Source organism: Apis cerana, linkage group LG16 (genome assembly GCF_029169275.1).
Source record: "Apis cerana isolate GH-2021 linkage group LG16, AcerK_1.0, whole genome shotgun sequence".
NCBI lineage: Eukaryota > Metazoa > Arthropoda > Insecta > Hymenoptera > Apidae > Apis > Apis cerana.
Window position 1 is genome coordinate 6,757,536 of NC_083867.1, and position 19,278 is coordinate 6,776,813.

The 19,278-nt window shown below is 38.1% G+C and overlaps 1 protein-coding gene across 6 annotated transcripts in view; it reads right to left on the reverse strand.

Annotated features, from left to right (window-relative positions):
• The window catches only part of LOC107999759 (neural-cadherin), a 168,289-nt gene that overhangs the window by 108,259 nt on the left and 40,752 nt on the right, over nt 1-19,278 (reverse strand). For all 6 annotated transcript variants that reach the window (XM_062086792.1, XM_062086791.1, XM_062086795.1 and 3 more), the window contains 3 exons: nt 12,620-12,809; nt 10,687-10,869; nt 6,237-6,426 (listed from right to left, as the gene is read on the reverse strand). In XM_062086792.1, the coding sequence (XP_061942776.1) occupies nt 6,237-6,426; nt 10,687-10,869; nt 12,620-12,809 (563 nt within the window). The remainder of the gene's footprint in view (nt 1-6,236; nt 6,427-10,686; nt 10,870-12,619; nt 12,810-19,278) is intronic.

The following is a 19,278-nucleotide window of genomic DNA, read 5'->3' on the forward strand; positions in this document are numbered from 1 at the left end:
AACGTCAAAATCCTACGAGGTGTACGTTTCAATTTTCGAGCCGAGCCGAGTCGTGCAAACCTTAATGCCAAAGTTTACCTCCCCGATAAATCCATCGTTTCGTTCCACGCATCCGAACTCCGTTTATTTGCTCGACCAGAACATCGTTGTTGCCCCTTCCGATATTTCGCGCGATAATGAATGTATCGTTAAACCGGTGTTTCGATTTTATCCGTGTCGCGCCAATTTTTCCCGTGACGGCCAATACACGTTCGCGGGGCAAGAGTTAATGGATCGAGCGACGACAATCGCATCGCCTCCACCCGTAAACTTCCACTTTTCCCACTCGCTCGAGCAACCGTGCGAAAAAGGAACGGAATTGGACATCTCGCCCTCTCCGTCTCTCTCGCAGCCGAGAATTACTCTACACCGAGTCGACACGAATCGAGCTACTTTCGACCCGGAATGCTATTCCATTAACGTTAAGATCTCACCGATCGGAGGGACTCGATTCATTTTCGAAGAATTTTTTTCGATCAACGAATCGACGTATATCGTATTTGCTTCTTCCACTTTCCGTATCCTTCGTCTCGGTTGGATAATAACTAAAAGATAAAAACTCGGTTGCGAGAGCAACGTTTGTGCGCAGCTTCGTATTCCGTATCGATACTCGATACTCGCGTTGTTCGTCAGAGATAAACACATAGTTGGAGTTGGAGATCCGGCTTCTCCTCGTTTCAGCGGTCAACCAAAGTTGCACGCGCGGTATCTGATGGCAAGTCGAATAAAGCGTGGGAAATTGGGAATCCCTCCACGAATTTCGTTTCCACGATAAATTCCCACGGACGGAGATAATCGCCTCTCGATATAGCGTTATCTCGATTCATCGAGAGAGAAAGAGAGGGGGGGAGGGGGGCGAGACACGAGCAAACAAATTGACGCGAAACGTGATTCGAGGCCGGTGCTCGTCGTCGCGAACGAACAATCTTAGCGTTTAATCATCAGTCAACCGGAGGACGCGATTAATTACAGAGACAGGGACTCGTCGCGAGCTTGTTAACCACGTCCGACGCACACAGCAGGGAATTTTACCACGCTCCTACCACCGTGGTATCGTTAACTTAAACGCGAAACATTTACATTTCCGCCTCTGTTCTCCCCGCTTACGAGTTACGATTCGGCATAATTGCAATTTAACGCTTGTGCTCGGAGAGAAAGAGAGAGAGAGAGAGTTCCACTTAGCTGCGAATTCGCCATCATCTTACCATTTCGCGATCGCTTCAAACTTTCCGCATTTGCATCGAGAACGATATTTCTCGTTACATTTTTCATCTCTCCTCTTTTCGAGAACACGCAATTCAACCGCAATTTTCCCAAATTCCCGAGAGAATAATTAGCAAAAAATTATTAGCAACTGGAAATTTATGGCAAAACGAATATTATATATATAGAGAGAGAGAGAGTACGAATAATTTATCGATGTATCATCGGCGTGTTGTTTTCCACGAATTTCCAAATTCCAAATTAATAGCGATCACGCGTATTTCATAGATTTTACTCGGGAACAAAGCGAGCATGCTAATTAATTTCACGTCTCGTCAACGTTTCTTCGTTCGCGGCTTTCGCCCCGACTACGACATCAATCGTCGGTGTCACGTGTTGGCCCGCCTTTCCGCAAACACCCTATTGCTAATTTATATTCCAAATTTCCATCGTGGCAAGATATAACCGTCGCTATTTATGCTAAATTATTCCCCGCCTAGAATCCGAAACGTTCGCGGCGCTTAATTTAAATTGCATTGCTAATGAACGATACCCGCGCGAAATCCAAAATTCTCGCAACATCCATTTCTCCCACCCGCGCTCTGTTCGCGCTAAAGTATAATTCGCTTTCTGAATCCAATCGTCCTCTCGTATTCTCCTCCTCCGTTATCGCTAAAGTATAACGATCGGTTAAAAAAGCGCACGGTTAAATAATCTCTCTCTCTCCTCCCTCTCCTTTCGTTCGTTGGCAAACAAAGATGGCGCGCAATTTATTATATATTATTGCCGTTTTTGCGACGGCAAACCGGATTAACTCGGCGATTTATCGCGTTGCAAAATTTACCAAACGAAGAACTGCGTCACGTGTCCGTGACTCGCGCGAGCAAACAGATTCGCAAAGTCTTGGGTCCGACCGCAAAATACAGAGCTCGTGCATCGATATTTCCCCGTTAGATTTTAATTAAAACGTCCTGTTCCGTTCTATCCGACCTCCCATACATCCAACCTTTTGACTAATTACCACAGCTACACCGAACGCTTCTTCGTTTCCGATCGAATATCCCCCGCCGTTCATCGATACATAGACACCAAAATAACGAAGATATACTTTCTTTGCGGATCGACGACGAATCGATCGCGCGATAAAACTTGCGACGAGTTTCGTTAACCAAAATCTAACCGCATTCCTTTCTGTTCGCGATGCAAAGCGACGAGGCCAGCATTCCGATAAATACGGTTAACCCGTGCGCTATCCGCGCGCTCCGATCTTCCTTTCCATTCTACTTACTTTAACGCGTACCGTCTGCCGCTATCACTTTGCGGTTTTCACGCGAGGCCGCGCGATTTAAGATCACGATTTAACGTGAATTTTGAACTCGACGCGTAAATCCAACGAAACCAACGGAACTAATAATTTCACGTTTAGACGATTATCGATATACGTGGCGGATAAAAAGATTTGCTGCGTGGAAGTGGAAAAGAAAGAATGAAAACCGACAATATTTCGAGAATAAAATAAAGTATAAATGAAGTATAAATTAAACTAATACGTTTCGATTTTTATTCGATTAAAAATTCGATTTAAATTTCAAATTACCGTTCCTTTATGAATTATCGGGGAGAATTTATGGATATTGTATTCAATCGTCGTCGCGCGTTCGCGTTTCCATTGTTTTCGTAAAATGAAAATCGATGCGGAGCGAAAATAAATGAACGAAATGTGTGGGGGAGAAAAAAAGATTAAGATCGACACAGAATCTCTCTCTAAAATCAAAAACTTTTTACGATATCGAGGCAAAGAAAAAGACGTAAATTTAAAGGGAAATGTAATCGACGCGCTCAAAGAACGGAAAAACGAGGGATCGCTCTCGTTTTATCGATCAAGGTATCGCGACACGAGCCAAATTTTTGCGGTCCAATTTACTTCCTCCGTGATCGCGACTGTTGCCAATAACGATAGAAAATATTATTACATCGATCGAAATCACCATTTTTATTATTTAAAATTGACCGATATTCCTCGCCGAGTTTTACAACTCTAAGAACTTTGCAAACTTTTCGAAACTTGGATGCGCTGTCAACTTCCAAACACGTCGAATTCTCATAGTTTCAAGAAGTATCTAATTTATTCGAAATGTTTCGAATCTTTAAGAGGATGGAACAAATTACACGACGGACGAATTTCTAATTCGACGAATTTATTATCGAGATGAAAATTCGAAAAATTAAAAACCCTAATAATTATGTCATATCACACGATCCAAAAAATAAAACGATTCGCTTGCCGGAAAATTTCAAATTCAACGAAACTTGCGAATTTGAAATCTTCTTCGATCTTACGTTCCATCGAACAGATAATTAAAAAAAAAAAATAGAAATATTTTATATTTCCATTCAGATCATTTTTCGAACGAATCGAAAAAGACTTTTAAATTTATGTTCTTTCCAAGTACACGCAATCCTTAAAATACATGGAATATTTACTTTTAGGAAAAAGTAATTTTATATCAATTTGATGATTCGTTTTATTCCCCTTTATCCTCGAATCAAATTTCATCTCTTCCCTCCGTTCCCGAATTAAAAAGCATTTGTTCGATTCGTCGCTACAATTATATACGTATCTCGGTCGGTTAAGAAAAAATTGTATAAAAATCCTTCACGGTATCTTTTCACGGTAAATAAATAAAGCTCGTGACGCAACGAAATACAATTCCGTTCGGTAACGAAACACTATTCTCTTGGTGGAAAAACAACGATCCATTACGGGAAATTTGGCATCGTAATATAATATAAATATGGTACGGTCAAATATGTTAACAAAATACATTACGCGTTATAAATTTTCAGGATTGCGCGTCGCGCGGCGACGAGAAAACACGAATACCGAAAAGCCAATAATGGAGTAATCATTGGGGGATTTATGGTCGAGCATCCTCCCGTGTAAACGGACCGTCGAAAACCGTAATCAGTTTTTGCATTATCGCGCGATACACGGCCACGTGTTACTACTATGGTAACATTGTTTTTCAAATAGCCGAATAAATCTCCGCCAATTGTTTCCTATTGCGGAAAAACGAGTTTAATAATCTTTCCCGCTAATTTCATACCGAATCGAATTAAACTTGACGTTGAAAATTGACGATGGTTCGTTTTCACGAAGGATAATGATTCTTTCCGTTGTAAGAAAAAATAAAAAAAATCCGCATTTCCAATTAAAGAGAAAAGATTAAAAAATTGGACAAAGATTGCTTGGAAAGAGAGAGATAAAACTGGTAAAGAAAACATAGTCGGCTGGGTTATTTAATTTCAGTCTCTTTCTTCGATCTTCTTATCTCGAATCGAGATCCAAGAAGTTGGTCTAATTATATTATTTGCAATTATTTGTCAAGTAGGAAAACTTCAAGTTTGTGAATTTATCGTTCATTTTGAATAACACACTCTTCTGTTTAAAATCGCGCAAGCCCGATGAATTTTCAACAAAATTCCCCCCAAACTTTTCTCGCTGGATACCGCGACATTCTTTCACCGCCAACTTTTCAAATTGTAGACCAAAGTTCAATGTTTGAAAGGGAAATGAAATTTCCCGCGTTGAGAAAATAGCCGACAAGTTTCGCGACGAATCGCGCGGTTCGGTTCGCGTTATACGACGAAGTAATTTCCTTTTCGACCCGTATACTTTTTTCCAACCAGTTATTTTCATTCTCATACCACGGATTTCGAAGATAAGAATTTCCCTTCGACTCGAAGGAAGAAAAAGAGAAACACGGAAGACGGTTTCCTCACCACGCGAAACCTCTCCATCTTCGTAAACTCACGGCGCTTCTGTTTCACAGAAAGCCCGTTTAACTGGAAACGTTATAAATATCCCCCCCAACGAAATTCGATAAAATAGGCGAGCGTATCACGCCCGTACGTGGACCAAAAAGTTGGGGAACGTGAGCAATTGGCATGCTTAAACACACGTGCGGGATGAACGAACGATTGCGGATTGTAGGTGGACAGGTATTGTTGCGACGCCGGCCAAGAAATCGAGTACGCTGTATCGCGATGGACCGATATAAATTTGGAACCGAGAATCGTAAACCGTGCCAAGGAGGTAGGGGAAGCGCCGTTGCTACCAGACACCGCCGATACGCCGTTTCAACCCTCGTAAAAAGATTTCTGACCGTGCCCCTCCCCTCGATTCGCGTTTAGAACCTCTCGACCGGATAATCGTGCAGGAATCGCGCTACAGAAATACCCACTTTGCCTTCCAATCCGTTTCTTTCGTGTCTACTTTTTCGTATCTGTATCGCGATTCTTTCTTCTTCTTTTTGTTATAATTATTATTATTATTTATTAACGATGTTAAAGTTTCAACATTTTCAGCTGTGCCATTTAAATTTATACAAAAGTCTTTAACTTGAGAGGTAGTCGAAAGTTTTTATAGAATAAAGTAGCTTATGTATCGCTTTTAAATGCAAAGCGAGCTTTTTCCCTAATTTATGAAGGAAGAAACTTCGCTCGCGAAACTATTGTAGTATTCATAACCTCGGCTAAAATTTTCGTAATAGCTTTCTAATATATTCCACCGACCCTTCGAACATCGTTTTATCTTTCCAACTTGAAAGAACAGCATTATGATCAATCTCTCGTATAAAATTTCCATCGAGAGAGGGGTGCGATATCGAAATCCACGGATCTTTGCCGCTACATTCTCGAGAAAGTCTCGATTCACTTTACCAAGCATTAACAAGGCTATCGATTTTCAAATTCAACATCGACGCCTTAACTCGAAGAAGCGTATCTCGCTTCTGCTTTGATTTCCAGACCTCCGCAAGATATATTTTCCCTACTATTTTCCTCTATTCGGAAGAACACAAAATTTGGAAATTTACCGCCGCTCTTTATACTCGAATTCCCAACAGATTCGACATCGAACGAAAGTATTTTGGATCGAATTTTAAAACTGGCATCGAAAGCATGCGAAGAAATATCGTGGAATGTACTCGTACCGGAGTTCGGCTGGCCGTTGCTGTTGGGCCTAGCGGAAGGTGCACCGTCCCTGGCCTCCACTTCCAATGCGTACGCTCCTTGCTTCTCCCGATCGAACATCACCTTCGTGAAGATCTCCCCGGTCTCCCGATTAATCTCGAAGTAATCCTTTCCTTCGTTTCTGTCGCTGTCCACCACGTAATAAGTGACCTGAAATGCAAACCAAATTTTCCGCCGTTGTACACTGCCGTTTCAAACAATTAACGGAGTTCGCTTCCTTCTCAACAATTTATGACACGCAATTATTACCTCGAACCAAATAAATAACCCTCCTCTCCGTTTCTATGAACTTTTCATTCGCGTATACAGGATTGGATTCGCGTTGGAAACGAAATTAAGTAGTAGACGGATGGTGAAAATAGTTAGAGTTATATGATTTATCAAGATTGAGAAGAGTTATATGATTTGTCACAGGTGGACGTACGTGAGTGGAATACGCTCATGGCCCATATATACGAGTCAGAGGAACGCGTCGTGAACGTGTTGTTGAAATTGTATAATTTCGAAATTGTTGGAGAACGAAAAAGGAAAAAAATATTATTCCTCCGAAGCTGTGTAAAATATAAAAGTAATAGGATAGGGATTAATATTTTACCGATCTAAAAATCGATAAAAATTCTCAAAGTGAAAACGGACGGAATTATAATCATAATTTATCTCCGAGTTCCCCAATAAATTCGATTTCTAAATTAATAATTTTCAACTGATTTCAAACCGTTCCGTATTCCACGTACGTTGTTTCGCATACATTCGTGTTCGTTTTAATTTCGGAACGAGAAGTAACTTTGAATATTCGCGACATTTCTCGGGATTTCAACGGAAAAAAAGAAAAGAAAAAGAGAAAAGAAGAAAAAAGAAAAGAACGAATCCATACAGACCTCGTAGATTTTGCTTTAAACAAAAATCCGACGAAGAACGTAGGATATGCGTTCGAGAAACAGAATAAGACGAAAATAAAAAAAAAAGCCAGAGAAAACCAATATCGAGAAGGAAGAAATCAGCGTGTTTGTCGAGTGCTAGATCGATAAAAACAAATAAAAAATTACAATCATTGATTCTCGTACGTTTTCAAGAGAGAGAAAGAGAGAGAGAAGACGAAAGAATAGAGAAATTTCAAAGATTGAAATACAGGAAGTAAAAAAAAAATTGGAAACGATGAAGCAATAGTAATATTCGAACAAGTATCAATTAACTTGATTAAGAGGGAGATTTCAATTAATCATGAACGTAAATGATGAAATTAATTATTATATTTGTGCACGAAAAGTCTAAACGGATAATCCTATTTGCATGATCGAATGCGCAATTGTGGATTATATTTTAATTAATATTTTTCCCACGAAATAAGAAAGTTTCCAAACAAAATATTCTATGAATTTATAAACTAATTCTTGGATAAGATTTCGGTTTTCCTGAAATTACAATTGGTACATCGATATTTACGATAAGATTTTGATAAAATTTAAAATTGAAACAAATTTTTTAATTCCCCGCGATGAAAATAAATACACCGTGTAACCAACCTAGATGCGCGTAAATACCGTTGAATGTAAAATACGAAATCCACTTTTTATTTATATACGATTTGTCAAGTTAAAGAGATTTAATGCTAAAAAAAAAAAAAAATACGATCAATTATAACATTTTCGTGGGGAAAATTTGCCTAATTACAGAAAAACGAATGAATACGATTAGTCGTGTTCATCTATGAAAGTAGCGAGCAACATTCGCGCGTAACACGTTACTACGAAACGAAACAGCGCAACATTTTAAATTATACCACGACGGGGTTCGCGCGATTAAATTTAATTATGGTATTTTGCAGTATAACGACGTTACACGACGAAACAAAGTTACACGGTATTTCCATCACAACCGCGACTTCGACAAACACAATTTCACTGCGTGAAATTAACAAAGTTTCGGTCGGAATAATATATCCGTTTACTCGCGATCGTCGCCATAATATTTATTAGAAAGAACTCAACTACGTTATTCTGATATAGCGTTCGTCGTAATATAGCATACTTTGATGTAGGAGGGGGGGAAAAAAAAGAAAGAAAAAGGAAAAACCGAGATCGCATCATTTATAAGAAAATATCAAAGAAACAATTGAAACAGTGTCTGAAAATATTATAAATCAAAGGTTAAATATTACATTTCTCGCATGAAATTTTTCCAAAGCATCGATCATTCCAGTTTGAATAACAATTTTTTTATTACTTTATTGTAATTAAAGCAGCGTTGCCAAAAGTAAAATAGGATTCCTTCCAAACTTCCTTCGAACCGATGACATTGAATGATCGATCCTCGATACCTTCCTCGACATTTCATGCATTTTGTATGAATATAAATTTCCATTCTCCCTTTATTTCGCTTATTTTTTCATAAAACGATCCGAATTCTTTGAAATGGATTTACTACGCGCGATTAGAAAAAGAAAAAAAAGGCACAAAGATTTCAGAAATTCAGAAAAACATTGTCCGAACAAATCAAAATTTATTACTGTTTTTCGAATCTTACTATCTCGTTATCTCGTATTTGAAGGCGTATCGGTTTTCGAGGGGAGCATTAAAAATCGATCGTTTTTTACTTCGTTCCATATTTGAGAGACGAGAGTGGTGAATCTCGAGATCCGAAACGAGGCGTTCCGTCCGTATCGAACGACGTAGATCGACTACGAGTACGAAAATTCGAAGGAAAGTTTTGTTTTGAATTCGTACGCGTCCTTCTCCGCGTTTCTCCCCACCAGTTTATTCAACCGAGAGGCAAATTACAAACCTAAGGGTATTTCGTTACTCGATTGAATGTTTATGTTGGCTAACAATGCTCGAGGACAGTGGTCATGGTATACCAATTTTGTTGACCGTTCGTTCTCGTACGGTTTCAAACAAACGCTTGCATCGTGATAAATTTTTCGATTAAAAAATAAATAAATCGTTCGGTGGGAAAACAAAGATGGATTTTTAAAAATTTTAGAAATAACGATTAAAAATGTTAAAAAAAACGGGCTTTAATTTTTAATAAAAAAAGAGAACTTTAAAAATATCGTTTTATTTCTTACATCCCATTTTATTAACCGTAATATTTTATTGACCGTATATTTTATGGATTTTTAATGAAAATCTTTTTTCTAATTGTTATAAATTTTTTTTAAAATGTATATACTTTGAATAGAAATTTATTTATATCGATTTATTCCGGTGTGTGACGAACAAACCTTTCCCTTTAAAACACTTTTCGAACTCTCTCGATATAAAATTCCCGAAATATCGTCGCGTAAAAAAAAAAAAAAAAAAAAAGGATAATTTTTAATCGTTTCTATCTTTATCGCTTATTTCTCGAATATTTCACTCGCATCTCGTTTCATTGACTACTCTCAAAGTCTCCCAGATAAATTGCAGACGCGATTTCTGAAACAGCGTGGTACGTGTATCCAGGAAAAAAGTAGGTCATTCGTTGAATTTCATTCATAGATCGTGCTGCAACGCCTTAAATCTACTTCGAGTCCCTCGTAATCCCGGCAACTGATCGAGATATCGATATGAAACAAAAAATAATTTCAATGGATTTCCTCCATTCATTTCTCGAATGGGTTTTGATCACACAATTTTGACAAAGGTAAAAAGTTGATTTCAATGATGTATCGTCGCGATATATAAAGATTTACATTTCTTTAATTTCACGTTAATTTTTATTTGTATTAGTCAGTACGAGTGTTGATAACATTCGCAAAAGATGAATCGCATAAATATTAATATACGACAATAATGTAAAAATCCAATAAATTATCTTCTTCCAAATAATCGTAAAGGAATTAATAATTTTAAAGTAATCGTATATCCGAGTAATTAATGCATTAACGATTGAATATTGTATACGGATACGCACAACACAAAGCAAGCAACAGACAAAGCGTGTAATTAAACATAATCCGAAAACTGGCCATCGAAGTTTGCTAATAATTGAATATAATCGATTTGGTGACCGAAATTTGCCGATGAATGTAAAATTAAAATTAACTTTCTCGTATCGTTGTTCTGTAAAATATACGACCAATTCTTGCTATTCTATAGAATACGTGCAAAAAAATAAAATAAAATTGGAAACAAAAGATTTAAAAAAAGAAAAAAAGAAAGAAAATAAAATTCTAGTTTATCGCGTAAAAATTTTACTGTTATTTCGAATTTAAAATAATAATTTTCTTTTTTCAAAAAAAAAAAAAAAAATTATGAAATATAATAACTAATTGAACGAGTTTTTGAATAAAAAAATGAAATATAAAACTTTTGTTTATTAAATTTGTTTTAAAATTATGGCACGATAACGTTTTAAAAAAATGAAAGAAGAAATTGAATCATTATATCGTATGATGTAGAATGACTAATGAAAAAAGGATTGTCAACTCACCTGATTGTTCGGAAAAGTGCCATCCTTATCAATCGCGTTGACTTGAGTGACTTTACTACCGACCGGTTCACCCTCGAGTACAGTTTCTTGCTCACGTTCGGTGAACAAAGGTATTTCGTCGTTAACATCCTCCAGAACGATATAGACGGTCGCTTCAGAAGCGAGTTGTTGGGCACCATTGTTCTACGGAAGAGGATTAATTTTATCTTAGATGTACCTTCAATTTTCTATTCGATTCCTTTATTCCTTTTTTTCGATTCTAACGAAGAAGTAGCGTATTTCATTGAAGTATTTAGAAATTACAGTGAAACAAAATAAAAAGAATGTAAACGCGAGTATATAAAGAATATTCTTCGTTTTACAGAATGGACTTGAAAGATTAAATCGAAACAATCCACCGATCTCGAATGTAGATAATTTTTAAAATAAATCAGTTTATCACGGATGGTAATAATTATTATATTTTTCGAATTTCATCGCGAATTCATCATCCTGATTAATTCGGCAAACTCGAAATGAATCTTGGCTCGACGAAGCAAGTGGAACGACAGAAAAGTCATCTCGGTGACCGAATAATTAACATAGAAATGACAAAGAGTATATATTTTATAATTGCGCAGAGAGATATCATCGCGGAAAATAGTGGGGTAAAAATAAAAATAGTGGCACTGTTTGTAAGCGGATTTTCAAATTGCTTCGTTGTCAGTTTCTAAATGGATTAAAGAACATCGTTCATTAAGGAGATTATATTTTATAGCTATTCGACAATTTCGAAAGGGAATACACCCGCTGTGAAATTTATTAGCCGTATTCGATATCACTCGATGTTTTATGGTTATTCCAAAAAAGAAAAAAAAAACTATTACGTAATTATACCTTCGATTATACCTCTCAATTCATTTTACGTCGTATTATCTATAGATTCGAAGAATAAAATTTTGGAATAGAAAGAAAATTAAAGAAAGTGAATTCCGTTATACGAAAGATTATTTTATAATTGTTAATAATCGAGACAAAATATAACTGCGATTTTAAATTTTGAAATTTGAGATATATAAATTTAAATTTCGACTAATTAATCGACGTACGAATTGCACGTGTTTCGAAATTTGAAATATTCATTTTTTATCGATATCTTATATATTCGTTTAAAACAATCGAAATTTTGAATGGAAATTTCATTAAAATACAACAATTATTTTAATTACAAAATTTGAAATATAATTATTTAAAATTTAAAAAGTTTCAATTTTTTTTTCACTTATATATATATCCGTACCTATCGTTCCATATTTAAAATATTCACAATTTTTCTAACTCAATTCAACTGACTCGAGACGAGTGAATTAAATCAATATCGATATATATCTCGTAATAGCTCGTGTTTGAGAATATTTCGCTCTCGGTTATGATCGGCCAAACTGCGCGAACAGTTTTACCCTCCAAAAGAAGCACGCAATGGATCGTTAGATCTTTCATTTCTGCCGTATCCCCCTATCCCCCTTTCCGCGCTCGGATAACGAGTAGAAGAAATCGAAAAGAGAAATCTTTTTCTCTCCTCGAACGTAATATTACGCCATACGTTGTTCCCCGCAAAATATTTCGACGTCTCTCCAAACTTCGCTTGGCGCGAGCGAAACTCGGTACGGAAAACGAAGCAAGAACGGTTAGATAAATTTGGGCGAAAGTTAGAAATGTAGGATCGGTTTTCTCGCGTGTACCACCGAGACGGTAACTAAAAACATCAGCGACCACGAGTTTCGCCAAGATTGTCTCGGTCGGGTGCATCGCGAAGCACGGCTGGGATTGGAAAATTCGTGGCGGGTCGGTTCAATTAAACCGTAAGCGCGTACACGAAAGTACGCGTAACATGGAAGAAAATACGGGTGGAAAACGGGGGATGAAAATTTGCGGGGGAAGAGAAAGCACGTACCTCGACTCGTATAGTCAGATTGTACTCCTTTATGCTCTCGTAATCCAGCTGATGGTTAACCTTGATGTCGGCCCAGGTGACAGACTTCTCGGCTCGTTGCTGAAGGTAAAACGTGTGAAACTTGTTGGTCTGCGCGGTGGATCCAGGCATTAGCCGGTAAAACACCGTCGGATTATTCTCGATTCCCGAGCTGTCGACACACACACCATACACACATGTTACAAAATCGAGGCCGGCTCGCCAATCACCTCCGCATTTTCGGAGTTCGATAATTAACGAACGGAAAACGGGAAACGGAAACAGAAACGAGAACGGAAATCACCTAGGGTAGACATATGTATATATCGAAAAAGTACAAAGCTAAGTTATGGATATATATTTTTTACCGACTATAGAAGAGAGGCTAGCCTGTTACTCGTCTCGTCACGAGACCTCGTCATGCGATTCGTATCGATTCGTATCGTGAATATCATCCCAATTATATTTCCTTTCTTGCTTTTTCTCTTCCCTTTATTTCTTTCCTTATTTTTTCTTTCTTTTTTTCTTTTCTCTTCCTTCCTTTCTTTTTTTTCTTTCCTTTTTTTTTTATTTCATTTTTTCATTCCTTTTTATCAACCAAATGGAACATCATCCCACCAACAGGATGAACCACAGATACGTCGGCTTAGCTGCGATACGAACTAGATTTTAGCTAATTGATTTTATCTAACGCGCATATGCACTTCCCGTCGTCGCCTGTCTTTTCCGTTTCTGGCGCGTTTTAGATACTAAAATGTGTTAGGTTGTCCATACCCTCGCTGGTACACCACGGATGCGGAAAGCGTTCTCAAGTCTCGTGTCGTTAGTTGTACAGCTACACATCCCTTATTCCCATCTACTAGCTTTCCTACGAGTAGCTTGGTTAGAGGGTGTCACGCTGCGTTGTCACGTGTCGAGAATAGAAAGTTGGTGAAAATAATTTTACATGAGCGAGGAATGCTTTCGCGGCGAATGAATCCTCGTTTTCTCGTTTCGTGAAATTCGAATTTATTTGATCGAACCAACCACTATATAAAAAAGCAACAACCGACGCTCTTTAAACAGCGAGTCAAGTGTTATATTCGAAAGCGGCCAAGTTATCGGAGTAAATCATATCCCCGATAACGATTTTCAAACCATCGATTTGCGCATTACGTAAAAATATCCCACGACTTTTCGGATTAAAAGTGTAATTTCATAGATACGCTATTATTTTATCGAGGCGCGGATATAAAATACGCGAGAGTGCTCCGAGTCGAAAGTGCGAGATCGATAGGGGGGTCGTCGTCGTGAAATACTCGATTATGCGTGTCACGTTTCACATTTAACAAGGCTCTTTCACTTATGAAAAAATATATACCCGTACACGTGCTTTTAACACGTATCCCCGCAAAATGTTACCGAAACTTTTTTAAAACATAAAAGTCCCCTCGTATAAAAGCGTGCGCTCCTCCCTTTTGCTTTATATATCGTTATTAACACGCGGTATTTCGTTTCGCGTTCCGTTCGTATTTAACTTATCGACTTTTTATCGATCGAGTTTTATCATTTTCTTCTTTCTTCTCTATAGAAATAAAATGAAAGAAAAAGGGGATATTATCTCCGGGGATTAAATCGAATCCTCCGAATCACCAACGCGGAAAAGCTGCTGCTCCAATAAATTGGCCAACATCCGCGCAATCACCGATCATTATCGTTTCCCGTACGGTTGTGTTCAACGTCATCCGTTAGACGCGTACGTCTCGATCGCTCAAAGGCCCCGAAATTAATAGCACCGTTCGTCAATTGGAACACGTTCGATCGACGAAGGAAGTAGGGAACGCTTCTGTCTTGACAAACGGCGATCGAATATTCTGCGCGGAATCATCCGATACGGTTCGATGGAAACGAGCCACGCGCCGTTGTTATACGACTTTCGAGCGATTAGACGAGGCCAAAGCGTTTGTTGCACGACTCGATGTAAACGACGAACAGAGAAAGAAGAATATTCGCAAAACGGGGCCCGCTCGAGGAAAGAAATTTGAATTTAATGCCGATATATAATTTCTTTTCTTTAATGCGAGTAATAATTTCGATTCGAAAATGAATTTCGTACGTTTGGAGGAAATGAGGTAAGACGATGCTTCGTTTTTCCCCCCCTCCCTGTTTTATCGAAGGCGGATAAACTTCTTTCGTGAAATTTTCTTCGATCGAGAGAAATTGGAAACGAATTGTTGAAGAGGAAATTGAACGCGTAATTGCTCTTCAGTTTTTCTGCCTTCTTTCGCTTCGAATGTTTTCACGGTTTTTGGCCTGTATTTCTATAGGTTTTAGCGCGATTTTCGAACGTGTTTCGAAAATTTTCAAACTCGTTCAATTTAACAATAGAAAATGAAACGATTTCGCGTTTACGCATAAACCGATCATAAATTGAAAATATAGCTTGGATAATGGTGCTTATTTATGGCGAAACGTAGAATCATAAAGTAGATTGCCACCACATTCGACGAAACAAGATTGTACAGTTTCGTAGCATAATTTCATTTCCATTACAAAATATGATTGAAATTTATTCATAGCTTTAAACAACTATCGTTTGTTCGCTATTGAATTTCCCGCGTAAAATAAAAATGAGAAAGAGAGAAAGAGAGAGAGAGAGTCGCGTATATGGTTTCGATAAAATTTTTTTATCGAAATCCGCTAGATCGTTGATTCTATTGGAAAACGAAAATTGTGAATACAAAATGATTCGTGGTGAATTACAAACAGATACAAACGGATAAAAAACCGTCGAAAAATTGGAACGCTTTCCGATAATCGTGAATATTGCGGTTGTTACATCGCGTGAAAAAAAAAAATGTAAATTTGGAAAATAAGTTTAGGAACGGAGATAATTATTTCGAAATTATATATAATTATTTTCAATATTATACAGTTAACGTAATTTAAATTTACCAATCTTTTTCTCTTCGGAATAAAAATCTTTAATTTCTCTTGGGAGATTAACCTCGAATTTAAGCTTCTCGTTTAATCCTTTTCACCGAACAAGGATTAGTTTTCATCCGTGAACCGATGGGATTAAAAATACTACGAGTGAATTTTTAATAATACACCAATCGATAAAATGAAACGAGATTAACATCGAGCGGAACATTCCGTTACAATTCGACGAATCAAAGTTGTAGATGTAAAAAAATTGAGAGGCGAAAGAAAAATATTTAATTACTCGAGCTTATATTACATTCTCGATTAAAAGCACGAGGAGGGGGGTGGGGGAAAAAAAACTTCATTTCCTCCTTTCTCGCCTCGTAAAAGTTCTCGCAAGAACCCAAATGATCGAACTCTAAAGGTCTAACGGATGCAGAAGAAAAGGAGAGAGAAAGAGAGAGAGAAAAAAAAATGTTAGAAAATGAATATTCGAACGTGACGACGTTAATGGTTTTCAAGCGTGACCCCTCACCTCGTTTCTATGTGTGTGCACTGTTGTATCGTGTGTAAAACCCTCTTACAGATAGCGATAAAGCGAATAAATACAAATATCAACGACAAAGACACAGCGTGAACCTGTTTTTTCCGTTACGTCTAATAAAAAAAAAAAAAAAAAAACGCTTCTTTCATCGTTCCCCAACCATGGTGCGCGGTGTTTGTTACTCGTTTTCGCTTTTTTCATTTCTTTGGCAGTCGTGTAATCAGCGTGATCATCGTTAATAGCAGCATATTTGAGAAGCGAAAGAGAAATCTCATTCATCGTTTTCGCCTTTGTTTCGGCAAACTTGTCCTTCACGTACGACACCGTTTCCAATTTCGACTCCTCGAGCGCAATCTCGCGTGGAGTTCGTAGGATTCGCTTCTTTTTCTTCCTCTTACATCCCTTTCTTTTCCCTTCTTTTTCGTTTCTTTTCTTTTCTTTTCTTTTTTCTTTATTTTTCTTTTCTTTCTTTTTATTTCATATCTGGAAGCTAAATATTCTGGAGCCATTCGAATCGAACTCGTCACTTTCGATCCACGTACGTAATCCGTACGTATAATTACGTATAATTCCGAGAGATGCTCTAACTAAGGATGTCTCAAAGTCTAATCGTTATTCAGCTTTGTCGCACGACTGGCGCAAAAATATCTGACCGGCAAAAACCACTACGAGAACACACTACGCTCTCGAAAGAAAATGAAAAATTGAAAAAAAAGAAAAAAAGAAAAGAAAAAAAAAAAAGAAAAGAGATCGCTCGAACGTAAAATATGGATGACCAAATGATAAACCGAGGCGAAAAGGGTGGGGAATGTGAGGATAGAGAGAGAGAAAAAGAAAACAAAAGTAACGGATCATTTTCCAGAACAATACACGGTATGACCTACCGCAGATAAGCAACTGACGAAACATGCCCAAAAATTAATACGGCATTCACGTAATGTACAATACGTATGTATAAAATGTATATATATATATATATCGACGATCTATACTTGATGCAAATCTCGCAACAAATTGTAAAAAAAAGGAAAAAGGTCGGAGAGAACGCAAAAATGATGCTTAGACAACGCGGCGACGCGACTTATCAAAATTATCTTTTTTTTCTTCTTCTTCTTCTCTATTGTCGATATATCGAGATTAATTATTAACGACGTGTCGTCATCTCGACGTCACCTCGTTGAAGATTGGCACGACGGTGAATTCGAAAAACGTAGTAGACGAAAACAATGTGAGGTTGAAAAAATTTTGAAAAAAGCCAATCCGGTGCATGAAAAACAGTTACCAAAGAGAGAGAAGAAAGAGAGAGAGAGAGAGAAAGAGAGAGAAAGAACGCAAAGAAAACGAGAACAGAGGAGTATAACGGTGGAGAAGAGAACGGAAAATATGGGGAGTCACGTTTCAACCGGAATGAATGAAATCAATCGAAAAATAAGAAAAAAAAAATGTATTTACCAACGTCTGAGGGAAGCATCTATTTGTAAAACGCATGCCCAAAAAATATTTACGGCACACACACACTAATTGTATGAGTCTGCTATAATCCCGATTCCGCGATTACCTGGATAATCGCTAGAACGAATGTGACTTCCGCGAATATTCGCTTACCCCTTCGAGCGCGCCGTGTGCGCCTACCCGATTGCGTTGATCCGTCGCTTTCGAGTCTTCCGTCGATTAACCCCTCCTCCATCGATTACTACTACGTCGCTTTTCTCCGACCCAACCATCTTTCCAACGACAGATGCGTTTCGTCGCGACGCGGATCTCTCGATGATGCGCGAGCAAAACCCTTACACTTCGCGAGTTAAGTTCAAACGTTCCGCGTTTATTACGTTCCACGTAAATAGATTTGTCACGTTTCCGCGAGATGTCGGTTCGGAGCGAAATTCGTCGAATAAAGTTATTTCTCACCGATCGATACTTTGCTAAGGAAAATTTCTTGTTTCGTAAATTGATTTTTCAGAAAAAAAAAAAAAACAATTCGAAGACGAAAGTAAGAAAGAGAGAGAGAAAAAAGCTCGTTAGGCGGGTATCATAATTCGTAACGAGGAAATAACAAGTGTCGGGACGCACGATCAAATATAGATACAGAAAATTGGCATCCGTGTACAAACGTATATGGGACGTAACAAAGCATCGTGCATCCATCTGTTGCCCGTACCGCAAACGTATCAGAGAAGAAATTGGCACGCGTTTGACATTCGAGCGATCGCGTGACGTTACACGCGAGTAACCACGTTCATATCGCCTCTTTTACTGCACCGGCAGCAGCACGTGGTCACGGCATCTGGTTCAAATGCATACGCAATTAACCTATCCGTTCGTGCCGGAAGTCCATATGTTTCGGGGACGTTCCGCTTCAAAACCGTATATAACGTGGAACAACCCCCCCAATTTTCATTATCGACGTATTTCCAAAATTGTGTCCACGAGAGAAAGAAAAGAAGCGTTCGTATTCGACAAATCGTAATCGAAATCGCAATATTTGCCTTACGTATACGCACCTTTCTGCAATTATACTTTTGAATCTCCAAGTTCGCTTCTCACTCGTGGTTCGCTTCAATCTCGTACATTCTTACAACTAATTATTAATTCGATCGAAGATTATTCAAAGTTGTAATTTGTAATTTTAATCCCAACTTCTAATGAAACTTCCTACCGTTCAAACGGATAAGCAATTACCGTACGCTCGCTATCAGTATAATTTCCGACCCAAGTAAGCGTAAACGCTATTCCAACAAACGACGAAATATATTTTAGATGGAAAACAAGATGCAAGATACATTCCTCGCGATGCAACGAAACGTGATCGATTCGCGTGGAAAGTAATTTTATTCGACGGAACGAGCCCGTATTTTCTAATACAACTCGTCGAAATTGCCGTTTATCAAATTCGTACATATATATATATATGTATATTGGAGATCGGAGCGAACGGAACGCTTCGGTTCAGCGCACAATACGCGCGGCTCGTGCGAATTACAGCAACGCGAACGAGCTTTGGCAAATGAACTGCTCGCTTTATTCCCCCATATTTTCTTCTTTCTTTCATTTTTGTTTTTTTTTTTTTTTGTTTTTTCCGTTCAAACGAATACTCGTGCTCACCACCTGACGTGTATGCATCTGTGCTCGTGTTCGTCGGGTCGTCACGTGTAACGATGGGCGTCCCCCATTGTTCCGATGGACACCGTTTCGA